This window comes from Egretta garzetta, unplaced genomic scaffold (genome assembly GCF_000687185.1).
Source record: "Egretta garzetta isolate BGI_Z169 unplaced genomic scaffold, ASM68718v1 scaffold62, whole genome shotgun sequence".
Classification (NCBI taxonomy): domain Eukaryota; kingdom Metazoa; phylum Chordata; class Aves; order Pelecaniformes; family Ardeidae; genus Egretta; species Egretta garzetta.
In genome coordinates this window covers 2,697,375-2,723,159 of record NW_009258947.1, presented here as the reverse complement: position 1 = coordinate 2,723,159, position 25,785 = coordinate 2,697,375, and the positions used below count along the sequence as shown (strand labels likewise).

The window sequence follows — 25,785 nt, the reverse complement described above, 5'->3', positions numbered from 1 at the left end:
AGGTTACTGCTCCAGAAAAGCTCACTGTCACACCATTTTGCTGTCAAAGGCCATGCATTTACTAGGCAGGAGGGGGTTTGCTACTAATGAACGTCTTCTATTGTTTGCTAGTATTTGTGGGGCATCATTTTGTGACCCTATATTGTGTACAACTGGGATATTTTTGGTAGTGAAGGGGGTTGCAGGGTGGCCCCTGTGAGGAGAGGCCGGGGCTGCCCCGGGCCGGACACAGCCGGTTCCAGCCGGCTCCCACCCACCCCACCCCAGGGCACAGCTGAGCCTGCAGCCAAAATGGTGGCTCCCTGGGGGAAATGTATTTAAGAAAAGGCAGTAAATTCCTGAAAAAGGCAACAAGGCCAGTGCAGTGGAGGTGCTCCATGGCACCTGAAGAGACCGCAACCACTGGAGGAGCCACACTGGAGCAGAGGAAACGAGTAAGAACTAAGGAGCAGCAAAGGAAAAGAGAAGCAAGGAGTGGCAGAAAGAAACCATTCACCCTGACAATATTTGAGGGCTCTAATTCATGATGATGACATTTTACTGATGTTTTTAAAAAAATGTGCACAGTTTCTTTACAACCTCAGGCACATATAGTTTATTGTCTCATGGATTTTATTTCCCACTAAGCAAATTTATTATTCCCAGAAAAATGTCATTTCTTGTTGCTGTCTACTCTCTCCAGCATAAGGTGACAATGAGCAATATTACTGGACAATACGAGAAATATAATGATATTCAACAAGCTCCCAAGATATGCTCTTCCTGTGGTGTAACAGGCCTTACAAATGCCTTTACCCTCTACGAAACACCCACAAAAACTACAGGGAAAAACATTCTCAGATACAGTAGCCTTAGAACAGAGAAAGTTTTGGCAGCAAGCTGTCCTCATAGTGCTTGCGCAGTGCACACAGAAGCCTAAGAGAACAATGCTTTCAGCCCTTAGATTCTGCAAAGAATATGTAAGCAGAGATTTTTAGATGCATATAATAATTTGTCTTCGGTGGGTCATCATCAGACAAAAAAATTTTTAACGCTTTCCAGAACCTGGAAACACAAGAATTTCTCATTTAAACAGTTTTAAGAATGTGTTAACATAAATGAAATAACTCTCTTCTCCCTTAAAAAATTCTTGTCTGAAATTACTGACTGGTTTTCCTACAGCTTTCCAAGAAAAAAAATAGCTGAATTCAGAAACAACGCATAGAAATTTTTGATGCCAACAGTTGAAGTAACAAGCAATTTAAAACAGATTATAATTCTATATCTAACACAAATTACAAACTGACACATCCAAGATTATAAAAGAACAGCAAACACAAAATACTCCTAATTAAAAACATAGGGACATAAAACAATATAACCGATAAGCAGAATGTGCTATTCATTATCATTCGTCTCAAGTTAAATAAGGGAAAAATAAGGTAACATGGAAGGAAGAGGCAAAACTCTCTCAAACTTCTCCTTTTGCATACTTGCTAGTCAACAAATTAAGAAATAATTACCCTAAAAGAAGAAAAATCTCTTGAGAACTTGAATCAAACTGAGCACTTAGTTGACTGTTAATAACTGGCATTTGGTTTCTGAAGTAATCATTTGGGCCTCCTACTCAAAATTAGATCTTGTTGTGAAAGAAAAATGAAGCGTGTATGTTGGTTAAAATCCTTTGAGGGATTTAAGCCCATGTAATCTTTATTCTGATTTTTTTGGGGCATAAAACTCTGTGCTTTTTCTATTTTGATTGATAGTTATGGAGCAAGTATGGTGTTAAGTTTCTTAAGATATATTTTATTGACAGTAGATGTCTACTGTAAACATTTATAGAAAATTATTATAGTGCTTTCAGGAAAAAATAGTGTAATTATTTAACTCTCATTGTGTAAGTTTTATAAAACTAAAATGAAGTAAACACTCATTATTACTAATGAAATACAACTTAATAAGAAATAATACAGGCCTCAGTATTTCAGTTCCCGGCTCAAGTCAAAGGTTTACATCTCCTGAATGACCATCTTTAAAATGCTAAAATATAAACCCACTCCTGTTAATCTTAGATTTGCTCCAAAATCAGCTGCAATCATCCAACAATTCCGCCTCAGGTTCTGACATTCAACACACTGACCGAATGCAGCCGAACGAATGGAGAGAAGAGAGCCCTTCACAAACATTTCCATCTCTCTGCCTTTATGCACTTCTAATCCATACGTGTTTATCAAGATAAGCAATGAGAGGCAACCTAACACAGACTGCCGGCAGGATTTCAGGCTGCTCTAACAACATTATGTGAAGAGTTTTGGGATAAGAAAGAGCAAAGACAGGAATGTCTCATCAGCGGGAGTCAGTCCTTCCCAATGCCCCTACTGCAGAGTCCTCTTTGTTTCTATCAGAGTATGGATCAAACCGCAGTAGTCCCTCTTGTGTATCTGAGAGAAGGTATCTAATCTGTTGTGAATAACCTTTTGAATACTAATAATATGCTCTTATTTCTTTAAAAGATAATCTACATACAGTTGAAAGAGAAGCAGTATTGCTAAACCTACATTTTATTGTGAAGACAACGCTGTATTTTCTCCAGTTAATACTGCGGGTGCCTCAGTCAGGAGGATTATTTTCAAGAGTTGTGCCGGTTTTGAAAGTTGTTATAGAGCTGGGTAGCCAAATAGGTGGTATGTAAGCACTCCTCATGCAGTTTACCAGATGGTTCACTTCCCTTGTGCTCTCTCATTGCCTTCACTGTTTTATGTTAGGTTATCTGTGGGGACAAGTGATCGCTTGGGATCATAAAAGAGGAGCAGAACTCTGGAGGTGTCCTCTGTTAGATGTGGTCAGCTATGGTGGTATCAGAGAGGTGGGATTCATCTGAGGCCTCATGCACCAGAAACTCCCAGAAATGCAGTGATCACAGTAGTATTTGACACAGGAGACCACAAATGGGGGTGAGACTGCGGTGCTTTGTGTTTGATGTTTGTGCTGGCTGCCTTCACGATCCTGAAGCTGGCCAGTCAGGCACAGGTGTTGGGGAATAGTCACATATACCCAAAGCAGAAGTTGGGGTACAGATTTGTGCAGGCTCAGGACAGAGGTTGCTCAGAGAACTGTTGTTCTGCTGGTGGATGTAGCTTGCATGCAGATTACAACAGGGAAAAGGGAAGAGGACTGGGAGTTAGTTCGGAAATATGGATTTGGTAAAAGATAGGGATGGCCTTCTGGCTTGTGGAAATGTAGATGTTGAATAGTCATAGGACATGGAGACAACATGTTTCTTAGCAAGAGATGATCTAGAATATGGTTTTTAGGGTGGAATTTGGCCTCTTCAGGTTTAGAATGTAACATGATTTTTTTTTCCTATTAAATAACACCAACGTCACTTCTTCCAAATAAACACATTGCTCTGATGATTTATTTTTCTTGGGTTTTTTTAAGTAACATTCCTCTCCATACCCAACAGGTAGATGACTGAGTAACTGATCATTTTATTTGCTCTACACCATCTAACACCACCCTTCTGGCTGCCTGCCTTATTTGTGATTGCTGCTTTTTTCTTTAACTAAGATTGTAAATTTTTTTTAGGTGTATTTAGAAGAATCTGTGCATGTCTGGTATTTCAATAGCCAAAGCTATTTCAGTTTACTATATGTATCCTAATAAGTGGATTAAGTACAACAAAGGCACTAGAGGGAAGACAGCAAGAGAAGAACATAAAAGATTGGATTAAAGCAGTGGGAGGACAAGACTGCAAAACTGCCTGCTGGTACTAAGAATATAAAAAATGTGCACAGTGCACTGACCTTCATCACTATATGTGCACAGCCAAGTAAGAAAAATGTATGTTCTTGTTTCATCCACCCACCTATGAGAGTTGGATTTATTACATATCATAAAGAGCTTGACAGGCCTGTTGCATCATTACCATGCACACACTTAATTTTATTGATTACTTCCGAGAGCTGTTGAATCACTATTTGAAGAAGACATGAGCCTGTATCACATAAAAGGCAGATAATAGAGACACTGACAGATAGTGTTATTGTGCCCTGGCATTTCATGACTTCTTTAAGGACATTGGTAAGCCTCAGTGTTTATTAGTTGTTGACAGGAGCACAACTATTACTACTGTATTCTTTGGTTTATTATTTTGATCAGATTGAAATTATAACCACATCTTTTGTAAAAAAAAGAAGAGATAAAGATATCTAGGTTTTATCTCCAGTCCGCACGGAAGTCAAAACAGGAGAGGAATTTCTAAATTCAGTTCTGTACCTCATCAAGTATGCCAGGGCTTGTTTGCCATATCATGGTTGAGAAGAACAAATATATCAGTATTGCACAGCTTAAGACTGTTATAAACATGCAAAGATAAATTATCATAGAATTGTTTAGGTTGGAAAAGACCTTTAAGATCATTGAGTCCAACTGTTAACCTAACACTTCCAAGTCCACCATTAAACCATGTCCCTAAGTGCCACATCTACATGTCTTTTAAATACCCCTAGGGATGGGGACTCCACCACTTCACTGGGAAGCCTGTTCCAATGCTTAACAACCCTTTCGGGGAAGAAATTTTTCTTAATATGCAATCTAAACCTCCCCTGGTGCAACTTGAGGCCATTTCCTCTCGTCCTGTCTCTTGTTACTTGGGAGAAGAGAACAACACCCACCTTGCTACAACCTCCTTTCAGGTAGTTGTAGGGGGCAATAAGGTCTCCCCTCAGCTTCCTCTTCTCCAGGCTAAACAATCCCAGTTACCTCAGCCACTCCTCACAGGACTTGTTCTCTAGACCCATCAGCTTTGTTGCCTTCTCTGGACATGCTCCAGCAACTGAATGTCCTTCTTGTAGTGAGGGGCCCAAAACTGAACACAGTATTTCAGGTGCAGCTTCACCAGTGCCGAGTAGAGGGGGACAATCACTTCCCTGGTCCTGCTGGCCACACTATTTCTGATACTATTTCAGCTACGGTATGAAAGCTTCTTCAGCTATAAACTTTTATTTGCCTCCTCTTTGTGACTGTCATTTGCACAAAGAGCAGAAGGATAACTTAAAATGGTGCTCTTACCCTGCAAGCATAAGGACCAGATCCATGATGCCAACATTCAGTGCCAAATGAATTGCCACTCTATCAATTGTACTTAAGTCTTTTAACAGTGTTCTACAGGGATCTGGAAGAGTCAGATGGCTTTTCACTTTCAGCTTGAGTGATTCGAAATGCCACTGTCTACTGCTAAATCTGGAACACTTTTAAATGTTGCATTGGCAGATGCATACTTTGCTAATGCACAAGAAACCTATCTGAAAAGTTGTTCTGGAGATGCTTGTCTAGGAGCAGCCAAATAATTCACCCATTCCAGCAAATACTAAAACACATTTCCAACAGTAAGCAGACTGTTCAATGCTGTCACATAGGCAAATCCTTAACTCTTGTCTACCATGTTCTTGCAAATGCTTCTCAAGCTCTCAAGACGTTCAGTAGCAAACTGCCAGACTTCAGCAACAAAAGACCCATCTTAATAAAAATACAGAAGGGCTTGAATCCTAGATTATGCTTTATTGATGCTAGAGATTAATGTTGCTGTAGAGAGAGCTTTTCTTGGACTCTCCTTAATTTGCTATATCTCTCAACAGTACTAATATGGAATAAATGCTCTCTCAGATGAATACAGTAAATCTAAACAAAGAAATACAGTTGCTGACCTGTCCTTGATCACTCTCCTGAAGCTCTCCTGTTTTAAAGAGAATAGGATTTGCTGCAAAACTGCTGCTGAGTCTAATTGCAAAACCAGATCAATTGTACTACTGTGCCACTGTGAAATTATAGAAGAGTTGAGGCTGGAATTCAGTGGAAAAAGAACACTGAATGCACTTAGATAAATATGCAGGGCTCTCAAGTTGAATGTGTAACAGGCAAGAAATGTCTGAGACCAGCAACATTTAGTTGAAGCTTCAATATGGCTCACAATAGTCTACTGACACCATGATTTCTTTTCTTTCTTTCTGCAGTGAAATATTTGAGACCAAATTAGTAAAAGAGCAAACACAGCAAAGAAAGATAAACTCTTTCCGTTCTTAAGGTGCATGAATTGTTAAAATATAATTCCATCTTTCCCTTCCTGCATAGTGTAAAAGGAACAAAAAAAAAGGATGAGAAGAAAAGGGAAATGCTCAATTAAAATATGTTTGGGAAAAAAAAGAATCTTATCTTCCAGGTACCTACAATTTAGCTAAGGGAGATAAATCATCAATACAACCCTGGAAGTATTAATCTTAATCTTTATTATTTTTTTTAAAGCAATCTTGAAAATTCAGGGTACATGTCATGTAGGCTAAGAATATCTACTATTATTAAGATTAGTTGTAATTTCCCAGTACTGGATCCTGTCTTCAGGTATGTAAGCTATATATAACTTTGCCAAATATAAAATGTTTTTGCTGATATTTACCATACCAGTTTTCCACAATAGATTACTTTTCAAAAGAAAATTTTAGCCAGAAGGTTTACTCATTCCTGAGACTCTGAAATTTGGCAGGAAGGTTAGTTTTGCATCAGGGGCTTGCTTTTTAGTATTCCTGTGAAATTTGCTCACATTTGTTCACTGGAAAATGAACTTGGAAAATTTATATTATATAAAGATATAATTTTCACTGAGCATGCTCCAGCTTCAGACTTCCACCAGATATGAAATTAAAGGGGTGTGAATCTGGATCAGGCAAATTTGGGTACGTTATATTCTTCCATTTTGCAAGCAAATGATGGAATCTATTTTTAGAATTCCTTTTTCAATCACTCTTAAGTTTTTTTTATAGTAACTTAACTTAGGAAGTACTATTTACCCAAATTATTTATGAGAACATCATGTGAGATCATGTTTAAGCCTTAATAAAGTCAAGACAGAGCACATGTATTGTTTTCCTCCAGAGCAGTTACTCTGTCATAAAATAGAAATGAGATAATTTTGCTATAGTCTCTTCTCAAAAATCTACCTTGATAGTTTCCTATCTCTTTATTATGCTGTCTGTAATTACAAATTATTTGTCTAATAATCTCAGTGTTTATTTAATAACTTTGTTATCTTTCACTATCAAAGTTAGGACAACGAGTCTCTAAGTCTCTATGTCTCCCTTGATCCCCTTTTTTAAAAAAACACAACCCTCCCACAAAGCTGCTATGTTTTCTCTCTCTGTAATCTGACCTATCTACCTGGACTTCTCAAACATTAATTTCAGTAGCTCCCAAATACTGCAAAAACTAACATTTAAAAATATTTCAACTACCTTCCTTCCATATTCTGGTTTGTGTTTATAACCCCTTAATCTTTCTTGTAATTGGGATGTAGTTTCATTGTTTTGGTAACTGGAGCAAACAAAAAAGCACGTAAGCTATCCTTCTCATTTGCTATTTGCTCAGTTTCCACAGCAAACTATGAATTATTACTTGCCTTCATGCCTTCAGCTCTCTCCTACTACTATTCAGAGATTTTTTTTTCTTCTTGTTTTCATGTCTTTTTTTTAGTTGCAACTATTAAGAAAAGATGAAAGCAAGAATCTTGTCTTATGCGTAAGAGGTGCATGTGTAGTCAACATGCTTCATCTGGCTAAAGAGCATACAGATGTAAGAGCCCCCACCAAAGGGGTATGAAAAAGCATCTCCAGCTCAAAGAATTCTAAGCTGCTGAACTAAGGAAGAGTTGACCATACAAAATTTATATTAATACCACAATTCAGGAATACTTCATAATCAAACACTCTCCTCCCCACTTCAAAATAGTTGCAGAGCTACTCTTTCATACAGATCCATTTACATGCTATGTAGCAATTTCATATTTTTTAAGTCTGTCTTGAAAAAAAAAAAAAAAGTCTGATTTCCTATAGAAATGAAGTGATAAAATCATGTATGTGTGCATATGTGCAATTTTTGCCCTATTTGTCAAAGAGGTGGACACCTCAAAGGAGCTGAATTTCTAGAAGTGTGGCACAAGTTGCTGGCAGAGATCGGGAGGTCCTGTTACCACCCTGCAGGGAAGTGAAGGCAGGGAGAGCATCGTCCTCCCCTGCCTTGACCAGCAGCTGGGGGCAGGGATCCCTTGGCCACCCATTACACGTGGGATACCTAACCAGGTAATACACACATACCTACAAACCAGCTGCAACAGCTTTTTCCCTGTTGTCACAATGGATAAAAATATGCTGGGACTTGGCAGTAATATGAATGCATTACAATGACTTTTGGGGGATTTCAAGGAGTTGAGGTGGAGTTATTACTCGAAGTATTAAAGGCAGGGAAGTACTAAAGTGGGAAACTATGAAGTGAAGTTGTAGGGAATATGAAGGACCTGAAGGAGAAACAACTGACAGGAATCTCAGCCTTATTAGCTCCTTCAAACAGAAAACCTTTTAAATGGAAAAATATATTGTTCTTAATCTAAAACTGAAGGGCACAGGAAGAAGCATTTGACTTAGAATTTATAGAAGGAGAAAAAACATCAGCTCTAACTAGTCACCAAGATGCAAAACTAAAATTCCCAAATGTGATTTTTTTTGCCCAAGAATTTATAAGCATATAAAATTAGACATAATCCGGAAAATTCTTTTGCAACCTTAACGCTGTTTACTGCCAAGTGAACATAAGTCATCTGTATCGAACTTTATTTCACATGTAGTGGCTCATTTACTCAGGAAAAAAGAAACTTCTATTATTTGATGACATTTTCTGTTTCTCATTATTGGCTGCATTTCACCGTACAGCACCATCTGGCTCTATGAAATCTCTTTCACTACAATAAGCTGAGGCAGATACTATGCTATACTACGGGTATTAGTGGCGGTTATTTCCCAACTAGTCTGTAATTCTGAAGACTAAGAAATAAAACCATTTAGGTGGTGGGCATGTACCTGAATATATATACCACTTATCAGAAGGGGAGAGGCTGCACAGCTGTATCCCAGTCCCATTTAATGTGAAATCCTAGTGGATGCACCGCACTGTACAGAGGCAGTGGTAAAAGGTATAGTCACTGAAATCCTGATAAATCCTCAGCTACTTAGTATCAGCCTTTCCACTGGCATTTAATGAGCTTTTCCTGGGCTGTTCCAACATTTACAACACATACGTACATTTAGGTACCTACATACTTAGAATTCTGTATGAACCAATCACGTATCATCTTCCATCTGATAATTTCAAGGTACCGCACAAATATTCATGAAACCTTTGCCAATTAAAAGATGTTTTCATCAGAGCTATGCAAAAAAAATGTTTTTAATGTTTTAAAAAGTCTGTCTCCTGGACAAAATCTGCTGTAAAATTATCATTTGGATTCACTTTTATCATTACTTCACAGACAATCAAATTTGCATAAAAATGCTAAAATTTACAATTTTTCTACCTAAAGATTAAAATACAGGTAAAACCAAATTAAAATAATTGAAATGAGCACAGAAATAAAAATAAAATAAAATTTTAAAAAATGAGAGTGTTTACCACAACAGAAAGAAGGATGATCTAGTATTAAAGCAATAGAATTCCATTTCAAGCAATGGAATTGGAGCCCTTGGCCATGGATTATCTAAGGATTTAATACACAGATTCAGAGATTCAGATTACAGTTTTTGTACCAGTACAATCTCCCTGTCTGACCTGGAACGAGTTACATGAGCTCTCTGCACCAGATGACCACATATAAAATGATGACAGTAGTCCTTTTCTGTCTCCATGGAGTGCTGTGAGAAATCAAGTGGAGATGGCCTGCTACTATAGTCAATTTTATTGTAGTATTGTGCCTTTTGTAACAGATATTGTAATATCTTTTACAGTAGAGCCAACAGACAACTCAGGTTAAGTTTGCTGGTGAGATACTGAATAATTTACTAATATAGATGTACAAAGAAAGACATATTGCAATTTGTTGTAACTTTATGATAAACATAGAGATTTTCTTCTAACAACTTCTTTTAAACTTTAAAAGGATGGGTAATATATATAACCTTTGTGTATGGTCACTATAGAAAAATATAACTTTGTAAGTGTCTTTAACCTGTACAACCCTAGGTAAGAGTATTTGAGAATTTCCACAGATCTTCAGATAATTTTCCGTTGTTTTCATTGGCTTTTGTCCACCAAATCCTAGCTGAACCTCACTTCTACCTTCCTCTTCTCTGTCATATCAAATCCTATTTGAACCTCACTTGTACCTTCCTCTTCTCTGTCATATCACACCAAAGTTCTCCTCACTCTTTTCAAAACTGCATGATTGAAAAATTTCCTTTTATTTATTTATTCAGCATCAAGCTTGGGATCACAGGGCAGAGTCAGTGCAGATCAAGGCATTATAGCCAAACCTCCAGATGATGATTCAAACTACAATCCTGAATTAGAGACTGCTGGAGTTGAGTTCAGTTAGGAATCTGAATTCTAAGTTTCATAATTTTATTTGATGATTGCTAGAGGGAAAAAAAGACACACCAGTACTATCTCATCTATAGTAGCGACTGGATATCTCCTGCAAAGCACTGAGTGCTCTTAATTCACAGCAGAGCCAATATATTTCAGGAACAGCTCAGTCTTTTGCAAGAATATTCCCTTTTTTAAGTTAATAAATGTTACCTGATCTTTTCTTTTATTGGCAAACCTTAAGCACGTATTTTCTTAAAATTTTAAGTCTACTATGTAGGAGCTTAAAAATGTATTTAGTATTTAAATAGTTTTATTCTTTATCCTTTTTAAAAGCAGTTTTTAGATATTGTATCTATTATACATTGACTAAACAACTTCACAGAAATTATCTTTCTGAAACTGTAAAACATCACAACAAAACTCAGTAACAGGCTTGTACAAATAGTGTAAAAAATCTATAGATACTACATCACTTCCATTTATTGTGGAGTTTCTAGAGAACAGGAAAAAAAGATAAACTGTGGTGTGAAGTTCGCCATATGCATGTGCAGTAGTAAATGGAATTTCTGATGCCTTGAGAGTAATTCCATTTAATTTTTTACTAAACTGAGAAAGAGGATGTTGCTTACCTTGGTCTCAATTTGTTTGGTATCTAGATTCTGAAAAAGCAGCTTTACTCTTGTTTTCCCATCATCTGAAGAGCCTTTGAGCTGAGAGAATTTAAACTTCCACAGCACATTCTAAAGAGAAGGAAATCTGGTCAAGGACTCTGTTACGCACTCCTACCTAGAACTATAGATTCATGATCAATAATGTAAATGTTTCAGTTGCCTATATAATATCAAAATCCACAGCAAAAGCTTAATTCTGGAAAGATTGATGAGGATATTTGTATCAGTTTCGCTGTGAACACAATTCCATACCATATCTCGATCTTTCATATTCAGCTGCTCATATGCGTAACACAGATGTTGCAAAGCTGAATTTACTTATGTGTGACGTGGCTTGAAATCCTCAGATAAAATAAGCTATAGAAATGCAAAAATGTTATTATTGAATGCAGTCTTGCAAACCACAACATGTTCAACATTAATAGTTGTTTGTAAAATATATAAGACTTCTAGGCTTCTTGGTCTCCTACAGGTTTATGCATGGCATCTTACTACTGTTGGCAAATCCTAGATTGATGCATGTGTTTTAATAGTTATGGAGATACTTTAAAAAAATATATTGGGAAATTATTTTTGAAACCAATGCCATTTTCTGTATTTATTTGAATGTTTTCTATTGATCACCTGAAAATATGTAAGTTTAAAAAACCACAAGGTAACAACTTGCATACGGACTTCTTGCTGATGTTTCCTCAAAGCCTATAATCTTAATGAAAATTCTATGCACAAGTTGAAATGTTATTCAGTCCCTGGACACTGCTAAGGAAACACTATTTAAATACTTTGAAAGCTATCTCAAAAGCACACACAGAAAAAAGTTTGCTGTGCTCCATTTTCCAATATACCTCATCGCAAAGTATGTTTTCATGTAGACCAGTGCTACCCATGGTCTTCAGAACCCTACTCATAGTTTAAAAGGGAATGCCCTATAAATAAAAAATGTGTTTACAGAAGGCACGAAAAGCCTGATTCCATCTCCTGGTTCCCTACAGACATAAACATCATTGACTTCTTAGACAAATGTAACAGATGAAGAAAAACACAACTATACTACAGCATTGTGATGGTGCTTAAACTTTGCATTCATGAACAGATTTTAATTGGGTCCAGAGGGCCTATTTAGACCACCTGAAAAGTATTCAAAGCTTAAATGAGTTTGGATCTAAATAGGATAGATGAATGTTTGCTATACAATATAACTGCTAGGGTGGAGATGAAACAAGAACTCAGGAACAATTTAGCAATAATAGGCATTGCCGGAGTCATCATCTCTCTCAACAGTTGACACTGAATGGAAAAGAAGAGAAGCAGATGGCTCTGGAAGGTGGAAGAAAATGCACATTTGGGGATCCCTTTATCTTGGATGAGTGGCTGGAGACACAGGATGGAGAAGATGAATCAACTAAGCCAACAAAATAATCTCTAAGATCAGATATAAAGTCGCTGTAGGGCACAAGATGTGATGGGCCCCAAATGGTAAAAGCTGAATGAGTTAAGCCCATGACGACCTTGGAACAGAACATGTAGGAAATGAAGTAATTCTTGCAAAGAAGTTTCAGAATCCTCCAAAATTGTTCTAGTAAAGAGTTTTCTAAAATACACTTACACTCCTTATCTTGGGTTCCCATGGCAAGGGGTTTTTTTTGGGGTGGGCGGTGGGGAGGGAGATGATGACACTACAGGGGTGGCTTTTGTGAGAAGTTCCTAGAAGCTTCCCCAATGTCCAGTAGAGCTAATGCTAGCCAGCTCCAAGGTAGACCTGCTGCTGGCCAAGGCTGAGCCCATCAGCGACAGTGGTAGCGCCTCTGGGATAGCGTGTTTAAGAAGAGAGATATAAAATCCAAACTGACATGGAAAAGAAGCCAGAGAGAGGATTGAGAATGCGTGAGAGGAACAACTCTGCAGACATCAAGGTCAATGAAGAAAGACGGGGAGGAGGTGCTCCAGGTGCCAGAGCAGAGATTCCCCTGCAGCCCCTGGTGCAGCCTGTCCCCCTGCAGCCCATGGAGGCCTATGGTGGAGCAGGGGGGTCCCCTGCAGCCCAAAGGAGGCTGTGACCCCATGGGAAGCCCACGCTGGAGCAGACTCCTGGGCAGGGCCTGTGAACCTGTGGGGAGAGAGGAGCCCACAATGGAGCAGGCTCCTGGAAGGACTTGTAATCCCGCAGGAGACCTATGCTGGAGCAGTTCACGAAGAACTGCAGCCCATGGGAAGGACCCACGTTGTTCATGAAGTTCATGGAGAATGGCCTCCCATGGGAGGGACCCTATGCTGGATCAGGGACAGAGTGTGAGGAATCCCCTGAGGAGGAAGGAGCGGCAGAGACAGCATGTGATGAACTTGAACTCAACCCCCATTCCCCATTCCCCTGTGCTGGTTGGGGGGAGGAGGAAGAGAAAGTCGTGAGTGAAGTTGAGCCTGAGAAGAAGGGAGGGGTGGGAGGAAGTTGTTTTAAGATTTGGGTTTTATTTCTCATTACCCTACTCTGATTTGATTGGTAATAAATTAAGCTAATTTCCCCAAGATGAGTCAGTTTTGCCCATGACAATAACTGGTAAGTGATCTCTCTATATCCTTATCTAGATCCATGATCTTTTAAATATATTTTTCTCCCCCTGTCTGGCTGAGGAGGGGAGTGATAGATCAGCTTTGGTGGGCACCTGGTGTCCAGCCAGGATCAACCCACCACAGTTCTAAGCAAAAGTTCTTACCCTTTTTATTTCATCATTCATAATAAGAAGGCCCTTTTAATATTATTTTCCAGACTGTAAAAATGAACATTTTTTAATGAGTACATGAGTTGGTTGCCCAAAATTTGAGATCTAGTTGTAGAGCAGACAGGGGACTGGCCTTTATTTTAATAAGCCTGTATGAACACCTGCTGTGGTGTAAAAGCTTTCTTTGCATCAATAGGTGACTTTAATTTGAAATTCATTATCTCTAAGAAAGAATAAATTTTTCAGCAAAATTGCTGTGTCCCTAATGAACTGTTAATTGCTTAACCACTTCAACAATCTATTCAGTGTTGGTAGAAAATATTCTGAAAAAGCAATGAGTATGGGGCAACACAGTCAATTCCAGCTGGCAATTATGGGAAGTAAGATGAACTGCAGAAGCTACCCATTACTGCCTCACTCATGCTCAAGGATGGAGAGGACACCTCCATCTCTCACACAAATGAACAATAAATGCACTTGCGCTCTCCAGAAATTTTACAGTTTAACAACAGAATCAATCTGTCTGATGGTTTTCTGTATTCCTCCTTAGGTAAGCAACAATGGTTGATCTAAATCCTCATCATCATCAATACTGAAGGTAGGCACTGTAGCTCAAAGTCCTATCAATAGTGAAGTTTATAATTTTAAAGGTGGGAATACACCTAATAAATTTTCACATTTAAAAGAAACATTTTCTATAGTCTAAACTGGTAAGATTACTTTCTATAGTTAGTTTGTGGCTACATGCAAAATGTGTACAGTTGTGCAAAAAGCACAACTTCAGGATGCAGTATCACCTGAGGCAGAGAAAGGTATGCAAACGTATTTCCTGAAATTTTATTTGAGCACGCTTAGTGCAATTAGTCTAAATATTCAAACAACGACAACCTTGGTCATTATTTCTCCACACAAAGATTTCAATAAATTTGTGCATTTTGGTCCCAAACCCCCAAAATACCAACACAAAAAAACTAGATCCTGTGTCAATATTTAAAAATGCAGTGCTTCATCTTAACCCAGAATGACTGACTGAATTCCTTTAATATATACTTAAAAACATCCCTTCAGTTTGGAGTTGAACACCATATTTCACAGGACAGACATTCTACTGTACAGCTCTGTTAATGCAGAAATGTGTTCAGTATGTAAGTTTACTTCTACTGGCAAACAAATGTATAAATCCATTTAGAATAATTTAAATTAAAGTAGCACTAAAGTATATACAAAACAGTAGAATTACAGACAGAGCTTGAAAGTTGGCATGTATCACAAACCATTCTCTGTAGACACTTTATATATAGCCACTGTTTTGCAAGATAAGTGAATTTAATCTTATAGATTATGACTTTGAAATGCATTTTCCCTTGTTCTGTTTATTTTAGACATGGCCTAAATTTCTTATGATGAAAGAATAATTAATCCTATTTTAGATCTGTAGCTTCAAAACGAATAGAAGCAGGTGACACTTCATTTTTTTTCATGACTGGTAATCTTTTAAAGATCTTGAAGCTTCTTCATTATAAGAAACCAAGTTCTCTGCTAAATATAGCCTCCCTTTGCTTTTATTACTTGAAAAGGAAATTACTTTTTTTATATCTTTCTCCAAAATTTATCTTTACATGCTAAAGCACAACTATAATTGCCCCTTTCAAGTCCCAAACTGACCACATTTCAGTATTTCTATATAAACAAACATAACAGTATGAGGGAGAAATACTCGACATCAACATAAAAAATTACCGTTATTGATCAACATAAAAAACTACAGTTACTGATAACTTCAATAACAGTGAAATAAAACAGAGTTATGTTTTATTTTCTTTTTCCTCTTACCTTTGTTTTACTGTCAAAACAGGTAAATCCCAGAGCAAAGTCGACTGTGAAACACAGGGTATCCCCTTGCCAAGTGCACATATATGTTTTAGACTGGAAAAAAAAGGTACAATTTTTGAGAGACAACCATCATTGTTATTTATCATATAAAAATAGTATTTTATGCAGGTTTTTTGTGGGGGAAGACACTCAGTTGCAAGTCAGTATCAGATACGTCAGCTAGACATTACCTGGAGCTCTTCTACCAAAGAAATACCCTGTTCTTGGAAACCATCCTTTACAAAATGCAACACAGAACAAACAAAGCCAAATCTGACTATTTCAAACTTTTTGGAAGACTGCTTAGACCTGGCCTATTAATTACTTCTGACATAATTTCCAGCAAATCTGCAGGTAACGGTGCCTAAATGTTTAGTCATTGCAATCTAATTATGAAAAAGCTATCTCTCTACTTGACCTCTCTGCCTGATTTAAACTTTGTAGACAGCCTTTTTTATTTTGCAACATTTTTTTCATTTGTAAACTCGGGTGACATGCCAGTGCAGTACTATGTTAGTTAATGTAATTGAATAATAAGAACTAAAAACGATCACTCATTACTTAGCACTGATACTTGCTAGACAGTGCTATATATATGCCAATTCTTTGATCACCTTTCAGGTTAGAAAGAAAAAAATGGTTTTACTAACACAACCCAGAAGTTCTGTTTAAACTTCTGAATAAGCTTTACAGTAAGAAGTCAATTAACATTCTTCTTTACTTGTGTTGTTAAGGCTAGCTAACTTGGGTATACGACAGATTCTGAAACCACATGAAAAAGCTTCTGCTGCTGCTGTAATATGAAACAGCCTGATGATGTTCGCCATTCACAGTTAATGGCAAAAAGCCCATTGCCTTCAGCATGAACAGAGATCAGATCCTGTCTCCAGCCTTTCCTTGCCTCACCTTACCTGCCACTGTTAACATGATACCCTTGTGCCCTTACGAAATCTTTCTTCTTTTTTTTTTTTTTCTTCCAAGGGAGCATTACTTTGCTCTAATTGATATTCCATGAACTGCAATGCTGCCTCATGCTTAGACATTTGTTTACATGGAATTTTTGTATCTGAATAGTTTCTTCAAATTCCAAAAAAATGGCTTTAACACAAGAATGGCCTGGAGGAGATTGAAAGCATTAATAAACTTGCTTAAGTTGAAAATTGTCCTTTTAACTGTTTTTTAAAGATTTTTAGTATAATCTAAAACTTCTGCATTTAGTAATTGTAAAGGCTTCCTCATTCCACTAATAAAAATATTTAAAGTTATACTAAAATAAACATTTCTGAGTTATAGATATGACATTCTATAAGGCATTCTGAAAGGGCTGGGAGTGAAATTAATTCATTAGTACAGATTAGTATTATAATCAGCTCAACAATGACATATATATTATTTCTGAATAAATTATTTTGCTCATTGGTGTTCAAAGATCATATTATTTGGCATTTTAAAAGATTTAAGTGATTGATATTCAATTAGAACGACATTTAAAAATCCCTACATTTTACTCACTAATTATAAGGTGGCATTAAGCACCAGTCATAACTTACTCTCCATTATTTTCCAATTAAAAAGGATATACTAGCTGAGGTCTGACTCAGCAAAGCAATTTTAAAAATATATTAAATTAGATTCCCCCAATGGGTAAGCATCTAATTGCTCAGCCACAAACAGTGAATACTAAAATGAACTGTGCACAAATAATTAGCTTGGAGTATTTTACAAATATTCTATATTTGCAAATAATGGAACTGTTTTGGAAATTATTCATGCACAAACACTACAGACAAACAGAATATGCTGCATTTTCACTGTGATAAATATTACAGATAGGTACATAAGGTTTATACTTAGAAAATTACACTAATAGTGTTTTCTTTACAACAGAATTAGTTTGGGGTTTGCCATATAAATTTAAAAGCCTGCCTATGGCATTTCTTCAATGACTTTGAACAGGTTCTCAGACAGCTCTGTGATAAGGACCTCCATCTGCACTCATGAACACTAGTACTGAGCACTATCCCTTCTCATTCTTGCCTTTGGAATCAGCTGCCTGTACCCTTGCAATTGTGTGAATGTCTCTGGTTATCTACAGCTGCTTAAATGGAAGTTTAACACAAGAAAGCTAGGCTTCACTGTCTTTTAGTGAGTTTTGCAGAAAGTAAAATAGCACTGCTTATTAGCCAGCTGGAGAACTCGCGGCTTAAGCAACAGAGAGGAAAAGAATATGTTATTTAAAAAACCTTCCTTACCTATTGGAAATGAGATTTTTCTGAGCCTAGGTCTATACCAGCCTTGAGCAGTCCTGGGCACATGTACTCTCTGCCTGTCTTGTCCATGCCTCCACACCGGGTGCCCTTCAGAGTAGCTCATATGAGAGTGAGCAAGCCTCTTTGCTCCAAGGGGAAGGTTAAAAGCAAGCAACAGCATTTCCTTCTTGCTGATTAAATTCCTGTCACTCCTCAGCAAATAGCTGATACAAAGCTGAACTCTCGTTCTGTGCATGAACTGCAGGGGACTGAGATTCCTGGAGGGGAGTAAGGAGGCTGGGTAGGGCAGAGAGTCAGGAAAAAGAGAGTCCTGGAAGCAAAATGATGGGAAAAGAGGGCCTGCATCTAGGAACAGGAGATGTCAGAGAGGCCGTGTAAGTACCCTTCTACTGCAGCCTTCAGAATGAAATTAAGTCCCTACATTTACCCTGGGGCAAGATTTCAGCCCTCTAACAAGGTCACATCAGCTGGTGAGTAGTTTGTCTCACTCCCATCTACAAAACCCTTGACACGTGCATCCCAGCATGATCCTACGGTGAACTAATATTGTGAGGCTTGAGGAACTCAGTACTTTGTTGTTGTTGTTGTTGTTGTTGTTGCTATTCACATCAGTTAATATCTTCTATGACTACACACATATCTCGGAATCTGCAGAAGGTAATTAGCATTGAAGGCTTGGGTTAATTACCTCTTAGTGGAAAGAACAGAAAGGCTTCTTTGATGCTTATCTTCCATCAGTTTTTACAACAGGGAGAGGACAAGGGACAGGTTGCTTCAGTACTCTAAAACAAAGACCGATGTAGGATTCTGTCTAACAACGAGAAGAGACTTTACATATATGCTCAATCACAGGCCAATTAATTTCAAAACCAGCTTTTATGAACCATCAGTTATGATGACTCTCTCAGAAGGAGGGAAGGTGTTTGTGAACAAATCCGCTAACCTAAGCAGAAGGGCTTTAAAGTTGATTAATGGGTGTTAGGTACCCAAGACAAGAGGTGAATAAATGCTAAAACTGGAGAATGAATGCACGGTAAAAGACTACAAGAGGGACTTTCTTATTTCCACTCAAAGAGGAAGGCACAAATGTACCTCAAATATCTGTACAGTGAGACACAAATGGAAAGGGGGACCATTTCATGTGTAATCAATGCCCTACGACATGGTTTGAAGTACAACGTCTTGGTGGGTAATAGGCACCATTGCAGCCCAGACACCAGCTGCTTAGGAAGGAGAGGCAAGGAAGAAAAAAGAGGACCCCTCGTCTTCTTGAGCTGCCTTCTATGTGTAGGGGTTCTTGGCCTCGCAGAGATGTAGTATGAAGCCAGAAGGCAGCGAGTGTGCCTGCCAGATCAGAGGCCTTCTGATTTCGGCACACACTCTGTGGGTCTCCTGGGTAGGCTGAAGCCATAATTAAGTCCTGTTGCTTCAGGGACTCTGCAGTCCAAATGCTTCAAAATAAATCTGGACATGCAATAGATTTTTGTGGTTACTGAAGTATAAGCTTACTGAAATGTTTTAGCTGGAGGGCCTAAATTTGCCTAAGTTCTGTCATAGGTGTCCAATGTAGTATCTCTGGATTTTTTGTTTTTACTACAATCTTTTAATGTTACTCTGATGTGGGATTGTATTCTGCCCAAGAAATAGAAGTTCCACGTATTTATGTTTTCCAGTAAAGTTCTTTAAAATTATGATTACTAATAATGTCTGTCAGTTGAGATGTTACATTCTGAGATCATCAATAAAGATTCATAGTAAAAAAATACTAATTTATGTAATTTTTAAAGAATCGGGGTGGTTGGTTACCAACCTTTTCAGTCAGTATTCCTTTTCCTAAGATTTCCTTTATATCCTTGGCAAATAAATTTTCTAAGGAACAAATGAGATTCAGCGATGTTGCTCATGTAAGGGCAACACAGAAAAATGACATTGTGTGCATTGCTTTTAATGGAGTTTACTTTTATAACTGTAGCGCTGTTGTTCCTAATGCCTCATCAAGCTTACAGTTTCAAAAATTCAGCTGATGCCTGGCTACATTGTGGTTAACAATTGTCTTGCATGAAGAAAAACCTCACTTTTGCTTTAACTAGAGCATTCATATGCAATACATTAATTCATTTTGGACTCAGCAATGTTCTGTTGAGGAGGAATTCTAGCAGTTTTGATCAGCCAAAATACAGAAATAAATAAGTCTTCTATTCTAAATGAATACAAATCTGGGACATACATGATTTTGCTTGTTTATTTTCCAAAAAGTAACTGGGAAGTAGACAATACCATTATGCTTTACTGCTTAAACTACACATTTTCCCTGCTACCCTGTCAACTACTTTATAGACATGTGCATACATTTGCTCTAAGATGGACTGTAAACGTTTATGACGTAAGTGGGAACGCAGACAATATTTCTCACTATACTCATGTTACAGTATTCAACACATACTTTCTAAAAGTGATAAAAATAACCAAACAGCAAAGCATTTGGGCAAGAACCCTACCCATATCCATATGCATAGAGTATACATACTGCACACTGTATTCGTATGATTCCCTTATTGACTTTAAGTTAAAATATGTGCTATGCCTCTGTGTGGAAATGATATGGCATCAACATACTAAATGCTAAAATCTTCATAAAACTTTGGCTTTGCTTAGAACATGGGAGTATTTCTAGTAAAATGACATTTAACATGTTTGTAGTCTTTCTGTCAATGTGGCATGTGTACAAAAATGGAAGGAAGTTTGTAGGACTTGTCAGAGTAACTTAAATGCCTGAAACGGGGAAGGACCTAAATGATGTGCTCTTTTATTATGCATTAGAAATAAAATAATGCACAACAGCATTTAAAATACAGTGAGGGTAAGGAAAAAAACTTATGCTGACAGCAGACAGTTTAGAACACAGATTCTTGCATTAAGATTTTATACAGCAGCTTTTTACAAGCTATTAAATCATACAGGAATGACAGGAGTAAGGTTTCTTAATGCATCTGATGTATTTACCAAAATGTAGAGTTTGGTAAAAGCCTTAATATGAGACTGGCTAGGTCACGAATGAGCTTTTTTGAAAATTCCACTTTTAGCATAAAAAAACCTCCGAGTAGGATGTGGAGATGATGATAAGAGCAACCAGAGTTGTATGCTTGTACTGAGAAACATATCTCAGCCCACATACAGAGAGTGTACTAGGAGGCATACAAAATTAAACCCCTTAATTCTGGAGACAGCCTGCAAAATCTTCTTCAACAGTCTTTTCATGTAGAATTACTTGTGCTAAACAGAAGTGCTTTTAAAACTCTTTAAATACCTTTAAAACTCTTTTTAAATTCCTAAATAGTTGAATTAAAAATGCACATATTTTGGCTTTCTCATATTTTAAAATTCTGTTTGTTATTTTAGAATAAAATATTTTATATTCTATATTACCATATTTTTTAAGAAAAACTTTTAGAAGACATTTATGAAGTACAATGCACATGTACATTCATGTAATTCATTCTCTGAATCCACATTACGTGAGAGAAAATTAAATGACAATGAAATCTGACATTCATCAAAAACACGACAGTTTTCAGAAATTTCATCAAGAACAGATTTCCGAAGCTCAGGTGTATTCCTATTCCAGGTAACTGTGCAAAAGGATCAGCGAAATAACCTCTGCAAGAGTGATCAAATAAATACCTTGTTCACTTAAAAAAGTGTGGCAGATCCACTCATTTGGCCATACCTTTAAGGACTTCATCACGTCACAATAAAAAGATTACAGAACTGTGATAATTACGGATACATACAATTAAGACCACTTTATTGGACCAAAACAGATCCAATTAAAAATCTTGTACATTCCTTCAAGATCTGCAGTTGCTGCACTTGAAGGAATTGCATCTTAGTGCTCTAAAATGACTCTCTTTTATGTACTTGAATGGGTATTAGTATAAAAAAGTACATTGTCTTGTAAAAGATGGTGCTATAAACTGATGATTTCAAGAAGACATTATAGTTAGTTTTTTTAAACATCGATGTGCATCTATGGTTCAGCATATATGTATGCAAGAGGCACAATGGCACTAAAAATAAGATTTTTCAAAGGACTCAACTAATGGCTCATTATACTTTCACTGAACTTCCAAAGAAAGTTTCTATTGATTTCAGTAGAAGGAGGTTTAGCTCAGTGCTTAGTGCTTTAGAAAATAACACCTATGCTTAATATGTTCATGTTTTAAATGCTGGCTTTCTCAGGATACTGTTATGCTTGAAACTTTTGCCTTTAGGTCATTATTACAATCTAAGCCACACTCATAGGTAAAATACCTGTCACACAACAGCTGTTCTTACTGAAATAAATATCTATCTGATCTAATCTATTTGTAATTTGTAATGTGTGTGACATTATAGCAGCTAACTAAAAAAATGGTTTTCTTAGTAGAGCTTGCATTGGGCCAGCTGCCTTTTCAGAAAGCTTCAGCACAACTGGGATTAAGCATTAAACCACTATCACAGAGAGACTAGGGCTGCACACACATGCGACCTGAAGCAAATGTTGCTCTGCAGGGAATTATGTTCCCATAGGAAGACTGATAGGTTTTTCCTAAACCTATGTAGGTTCAGCAAGATGAGCAGATAAAGCAGTTATGGTTGCCTACCCAAGGCCATGGCATTCTCTCTGTAATATGAACCTATGGTTAATGTAAATCTGACAGAAGAAAGAAGACTTCCTACCTCCTCTGCTGAACAAGCAGACTATGGCTTAAATTGGTTGTAGGAAAAGGCAGTGAGAGAAATGGAGGTAGGTGGACAAAATCAAAGGCCAGCAGCTTAGCAGCAGTCATCCTCTAGCAGTGAAAATTCTTTAGCCTTGTCTTACGCCAGGAACGGGTTGTGCATCCTCATCTCTGTGACTGAGCTTTGTGGTTTTGTAGCAACTCATTTTTCCGTAAAGAAAAGCAGGATACAATGGTGACTTGAATGCTGAACAGTTTCCTACCTGTAGATTGTCCCAAGTATATTTTCACATACCTGAGGCAGATTCTCAATAGCAATCATAGCAATCAGGCTGGCATTGTTCATCTTAGTGGAACTCTACTGGTTTCCTTCAGCAAAGGCACTGAGTTGTTTTTGATACACTTTGTTATTATATAATAAAGGGTTTTTTTTTCTTTTGTGGTGATCTATAAATTCTAGAATTTTGCAGCTGAAAAAGGGTTTTAATTAGAAATGTCAACAAGAGACATTACTGAGTACAAAATTCAGTTCTGAATCAATGATGCCTGGACTGGGATTTTGTTTATCATCTACCTGATTCTTAAAAAGGAATCACAGGAGGAGAATAATAGGGAACACCAACTTTTGGAAACATAAAATAAAATATCAAAATTCTATGGTCATATTACTCTAATAGGGAACACCAACTTTTGGAAACATAAAATATCAAAATTCTATGGTCATATTACTCCATAAATTTGAAATTCCATGAGAATAACTTCTTGACAGCTTAGTAGTTTCATGCATTTCCACGTCTATAAGATCCTCTGGAAAATAAGATGACTAAACTAACCAACCACATAGTTGTTATCCAAATCTTTGTCTTTATAAAGAAATATATTGAGATGTAGATATATAAGTCTTTGGATTTAGCCTTTCAACATGAATAATTTCTTATTTTAAGAATATATTACTATTTTTAGAAATATTGATGTAGCTTCATGAAAATCAACATTATATATTAATCATGTTTAAAATACAGAATATGTAAACAAGATTTTGTTCAATAGCCTTGTGAATTGAGGCTAAATGTGAATTGTAAATTCTCTTGCTTTTTAAAAAAATTATAATAGGTGCATTGCTTGATTCTCACTTGGTGTCTGAATTGGTGAATTATTAATAATTTTTACAAATGTATTTTCAATTAATCCATATGGTTCTCAGCATCTTTCTTTGGGTGGGAGAATGGTGCATTAGTGTGAAAATGAATTAGGATCTAATAGCATTTCTAAAGATGACCAGTTAAGTTGGAACTGTAATAAGCTTTCTGCACATAACGAAAACAATCTAAAACTTAACTGTGTAATTAAACTGAGTGCTTCTGGTAACAAACTGATAAGTATCTTTTGATGACCCTATAAATCTAACCTAATCTAACTGCTGTTTAATATTTCACCTGAATTTAAGGAGGATATTCAGTTTGCTTTGTTTGTTTCAGAAATTAGTTTTGAAATTAGCATATGGTGGCATTTCCATTTTTAAAGGGAACCCTGTATATAATTCTGTTTCATATATGCTTCTTCATCATCACGGTATATAAAATTAACATAGCATTGCCAGCTGTATTTAACATTTTTGAATTTTAAATACCTTATTTGGAGCACACAAGGATTACGCTGCCATCAGCCAATCCTGTTTTATTCATCTTCTCAGTTTACCATGAAGAATTAATAGAGTCATAAGCTAGAAATGACAATTACTTCTTATTCAGACTGCCTAATTTCTGCTAGATTTGTTTTTTGAGGTGGACTTCTTTTGCTCAGTCTCAGAGGGTGATTTAGACTACCATTCCTCAAGCACCACTTAATTCCCAAAGATGCCCAGAAACAATGACTGTGTTTGTTTTGACCACAGAGTTACTGAGGCACCAAAAGTCTTCTGAGCATCTCAGAAATCAGGTAGTCGGAAGGTTAGTTGTGATAGGGCGATGAGTTGAAAGATACCTAATCTCTGCTGAAGTCCCAGTGAGGAGATGGTCTCTAAGATGTATTCTGATTACATCTAACTTGAGTTGTAGTAAGATGCAATTTAAAATGCCACTGGAGAATGACTAGAAAACACCTTTTATGTCATGTTCCAGGGAGACCCAGGAACTAAACTTCTTTTAGGCTGCATGGATCCAAACATCACAAACTCATTTCTTCAGTTGTCTCTAAATCTAAAGTCTTCAATTGGACTTGTACCTTTCACGATTAAAAAAAAAAAAAGGTTTCAGATTCCACACTTCCTTGCAGCTTGGCCACTATACAGTGGGAATGCAAAGAACACACATCACTGACCAGTGCACATCACTGTTCACATTCTCAGTGCCTTGTTGAACACTCAACTTTAAGCACATATAAAGCAATGTTGCTATAATATGCATTGATGTTCAGTGGCAAAAAACCCCATCATTTAGAAGCCATTTGAACTTTTATGTAAAGGAATTTCTCCAGCTGGCTCCTCATTTTGAAATCATGAGGGGTTTATTGTTATCTCTAGTGGACTGAGAATAAAAGCCCAGATACATAAAATAATTTTGGCTCGTTCTGTAACTGCTCAAAATATGGGAGCTGTTTATCCATTTAATTTGGTGAAGACATCATAGGTTTTTAAAATGTCAGTGTAGTTTTGTGTAATTCTTTCTTTTTGATGTCTCATCATTATAAGTGATTTTAAACATCATAGAAGGAAGTAGGTGACTTGAAATACAAGCATTGCTTTTCATGTTATAAACTAATTATTGTTTATGACAGGTTAGGAAGTAGTACATGTGCATACAGTCACTAATATATTGATATTTTATTCAACATAGTCAACTGAATGCTTTTAAAGAGAAATTATGAGAAAATACTGCTTTCCTGAAGTAGTTACTGAAATCAGTTGGAAGCAACCTATTCTCTTCTGTATGTTTTTAATTAGTTCTAATGAACCCTTTCAGATTATTTTTAACAGAAATACTCATGTAAAATTAGGTAACAGTCCAGAACAAACATCAAGCAGTTGTAGGAATGAGGAGGTTGCATAGATTATTTTCTGAGGTGCAGAGGAGGGATGAGAGGGAAGTATTACATGGATAAGTTTTATAAAGAAAACTTTTAAATCATAAACCTTTACTAGAAAAACAAGAGG

At 36.9% G+C, this 25,785-nt stretch overlaps 1 protein-coding gene across 1 annotated transcript in view; it reads right to left on the bottom strand.

The window, feature by feature from the left end:
* SNTG2 (syntrophin gamma 2) overlaps positions 1-25,785 on the bottom strand; it is a 185,131-nt gene that overhangs the window by 1,078 nt on the left and 158,268 nt on the right. Inside the window, exons 17-18 of the mRNA XM_035889921.1 lie at positions 15,605-15,697; positions 11,013-11,123 (exon numbers count right to left, since the gene is read on the bottom strand). Of these exons, the coding sequence (XP_035745814.1) occupies positions 11,013-11,123; positions 15,605-15,697 (204 nt within the window). The remainder of the gene's footprint in view (positions 1-11,012; positions 11,124-15,604; positions 15,698-25,785) is intronic.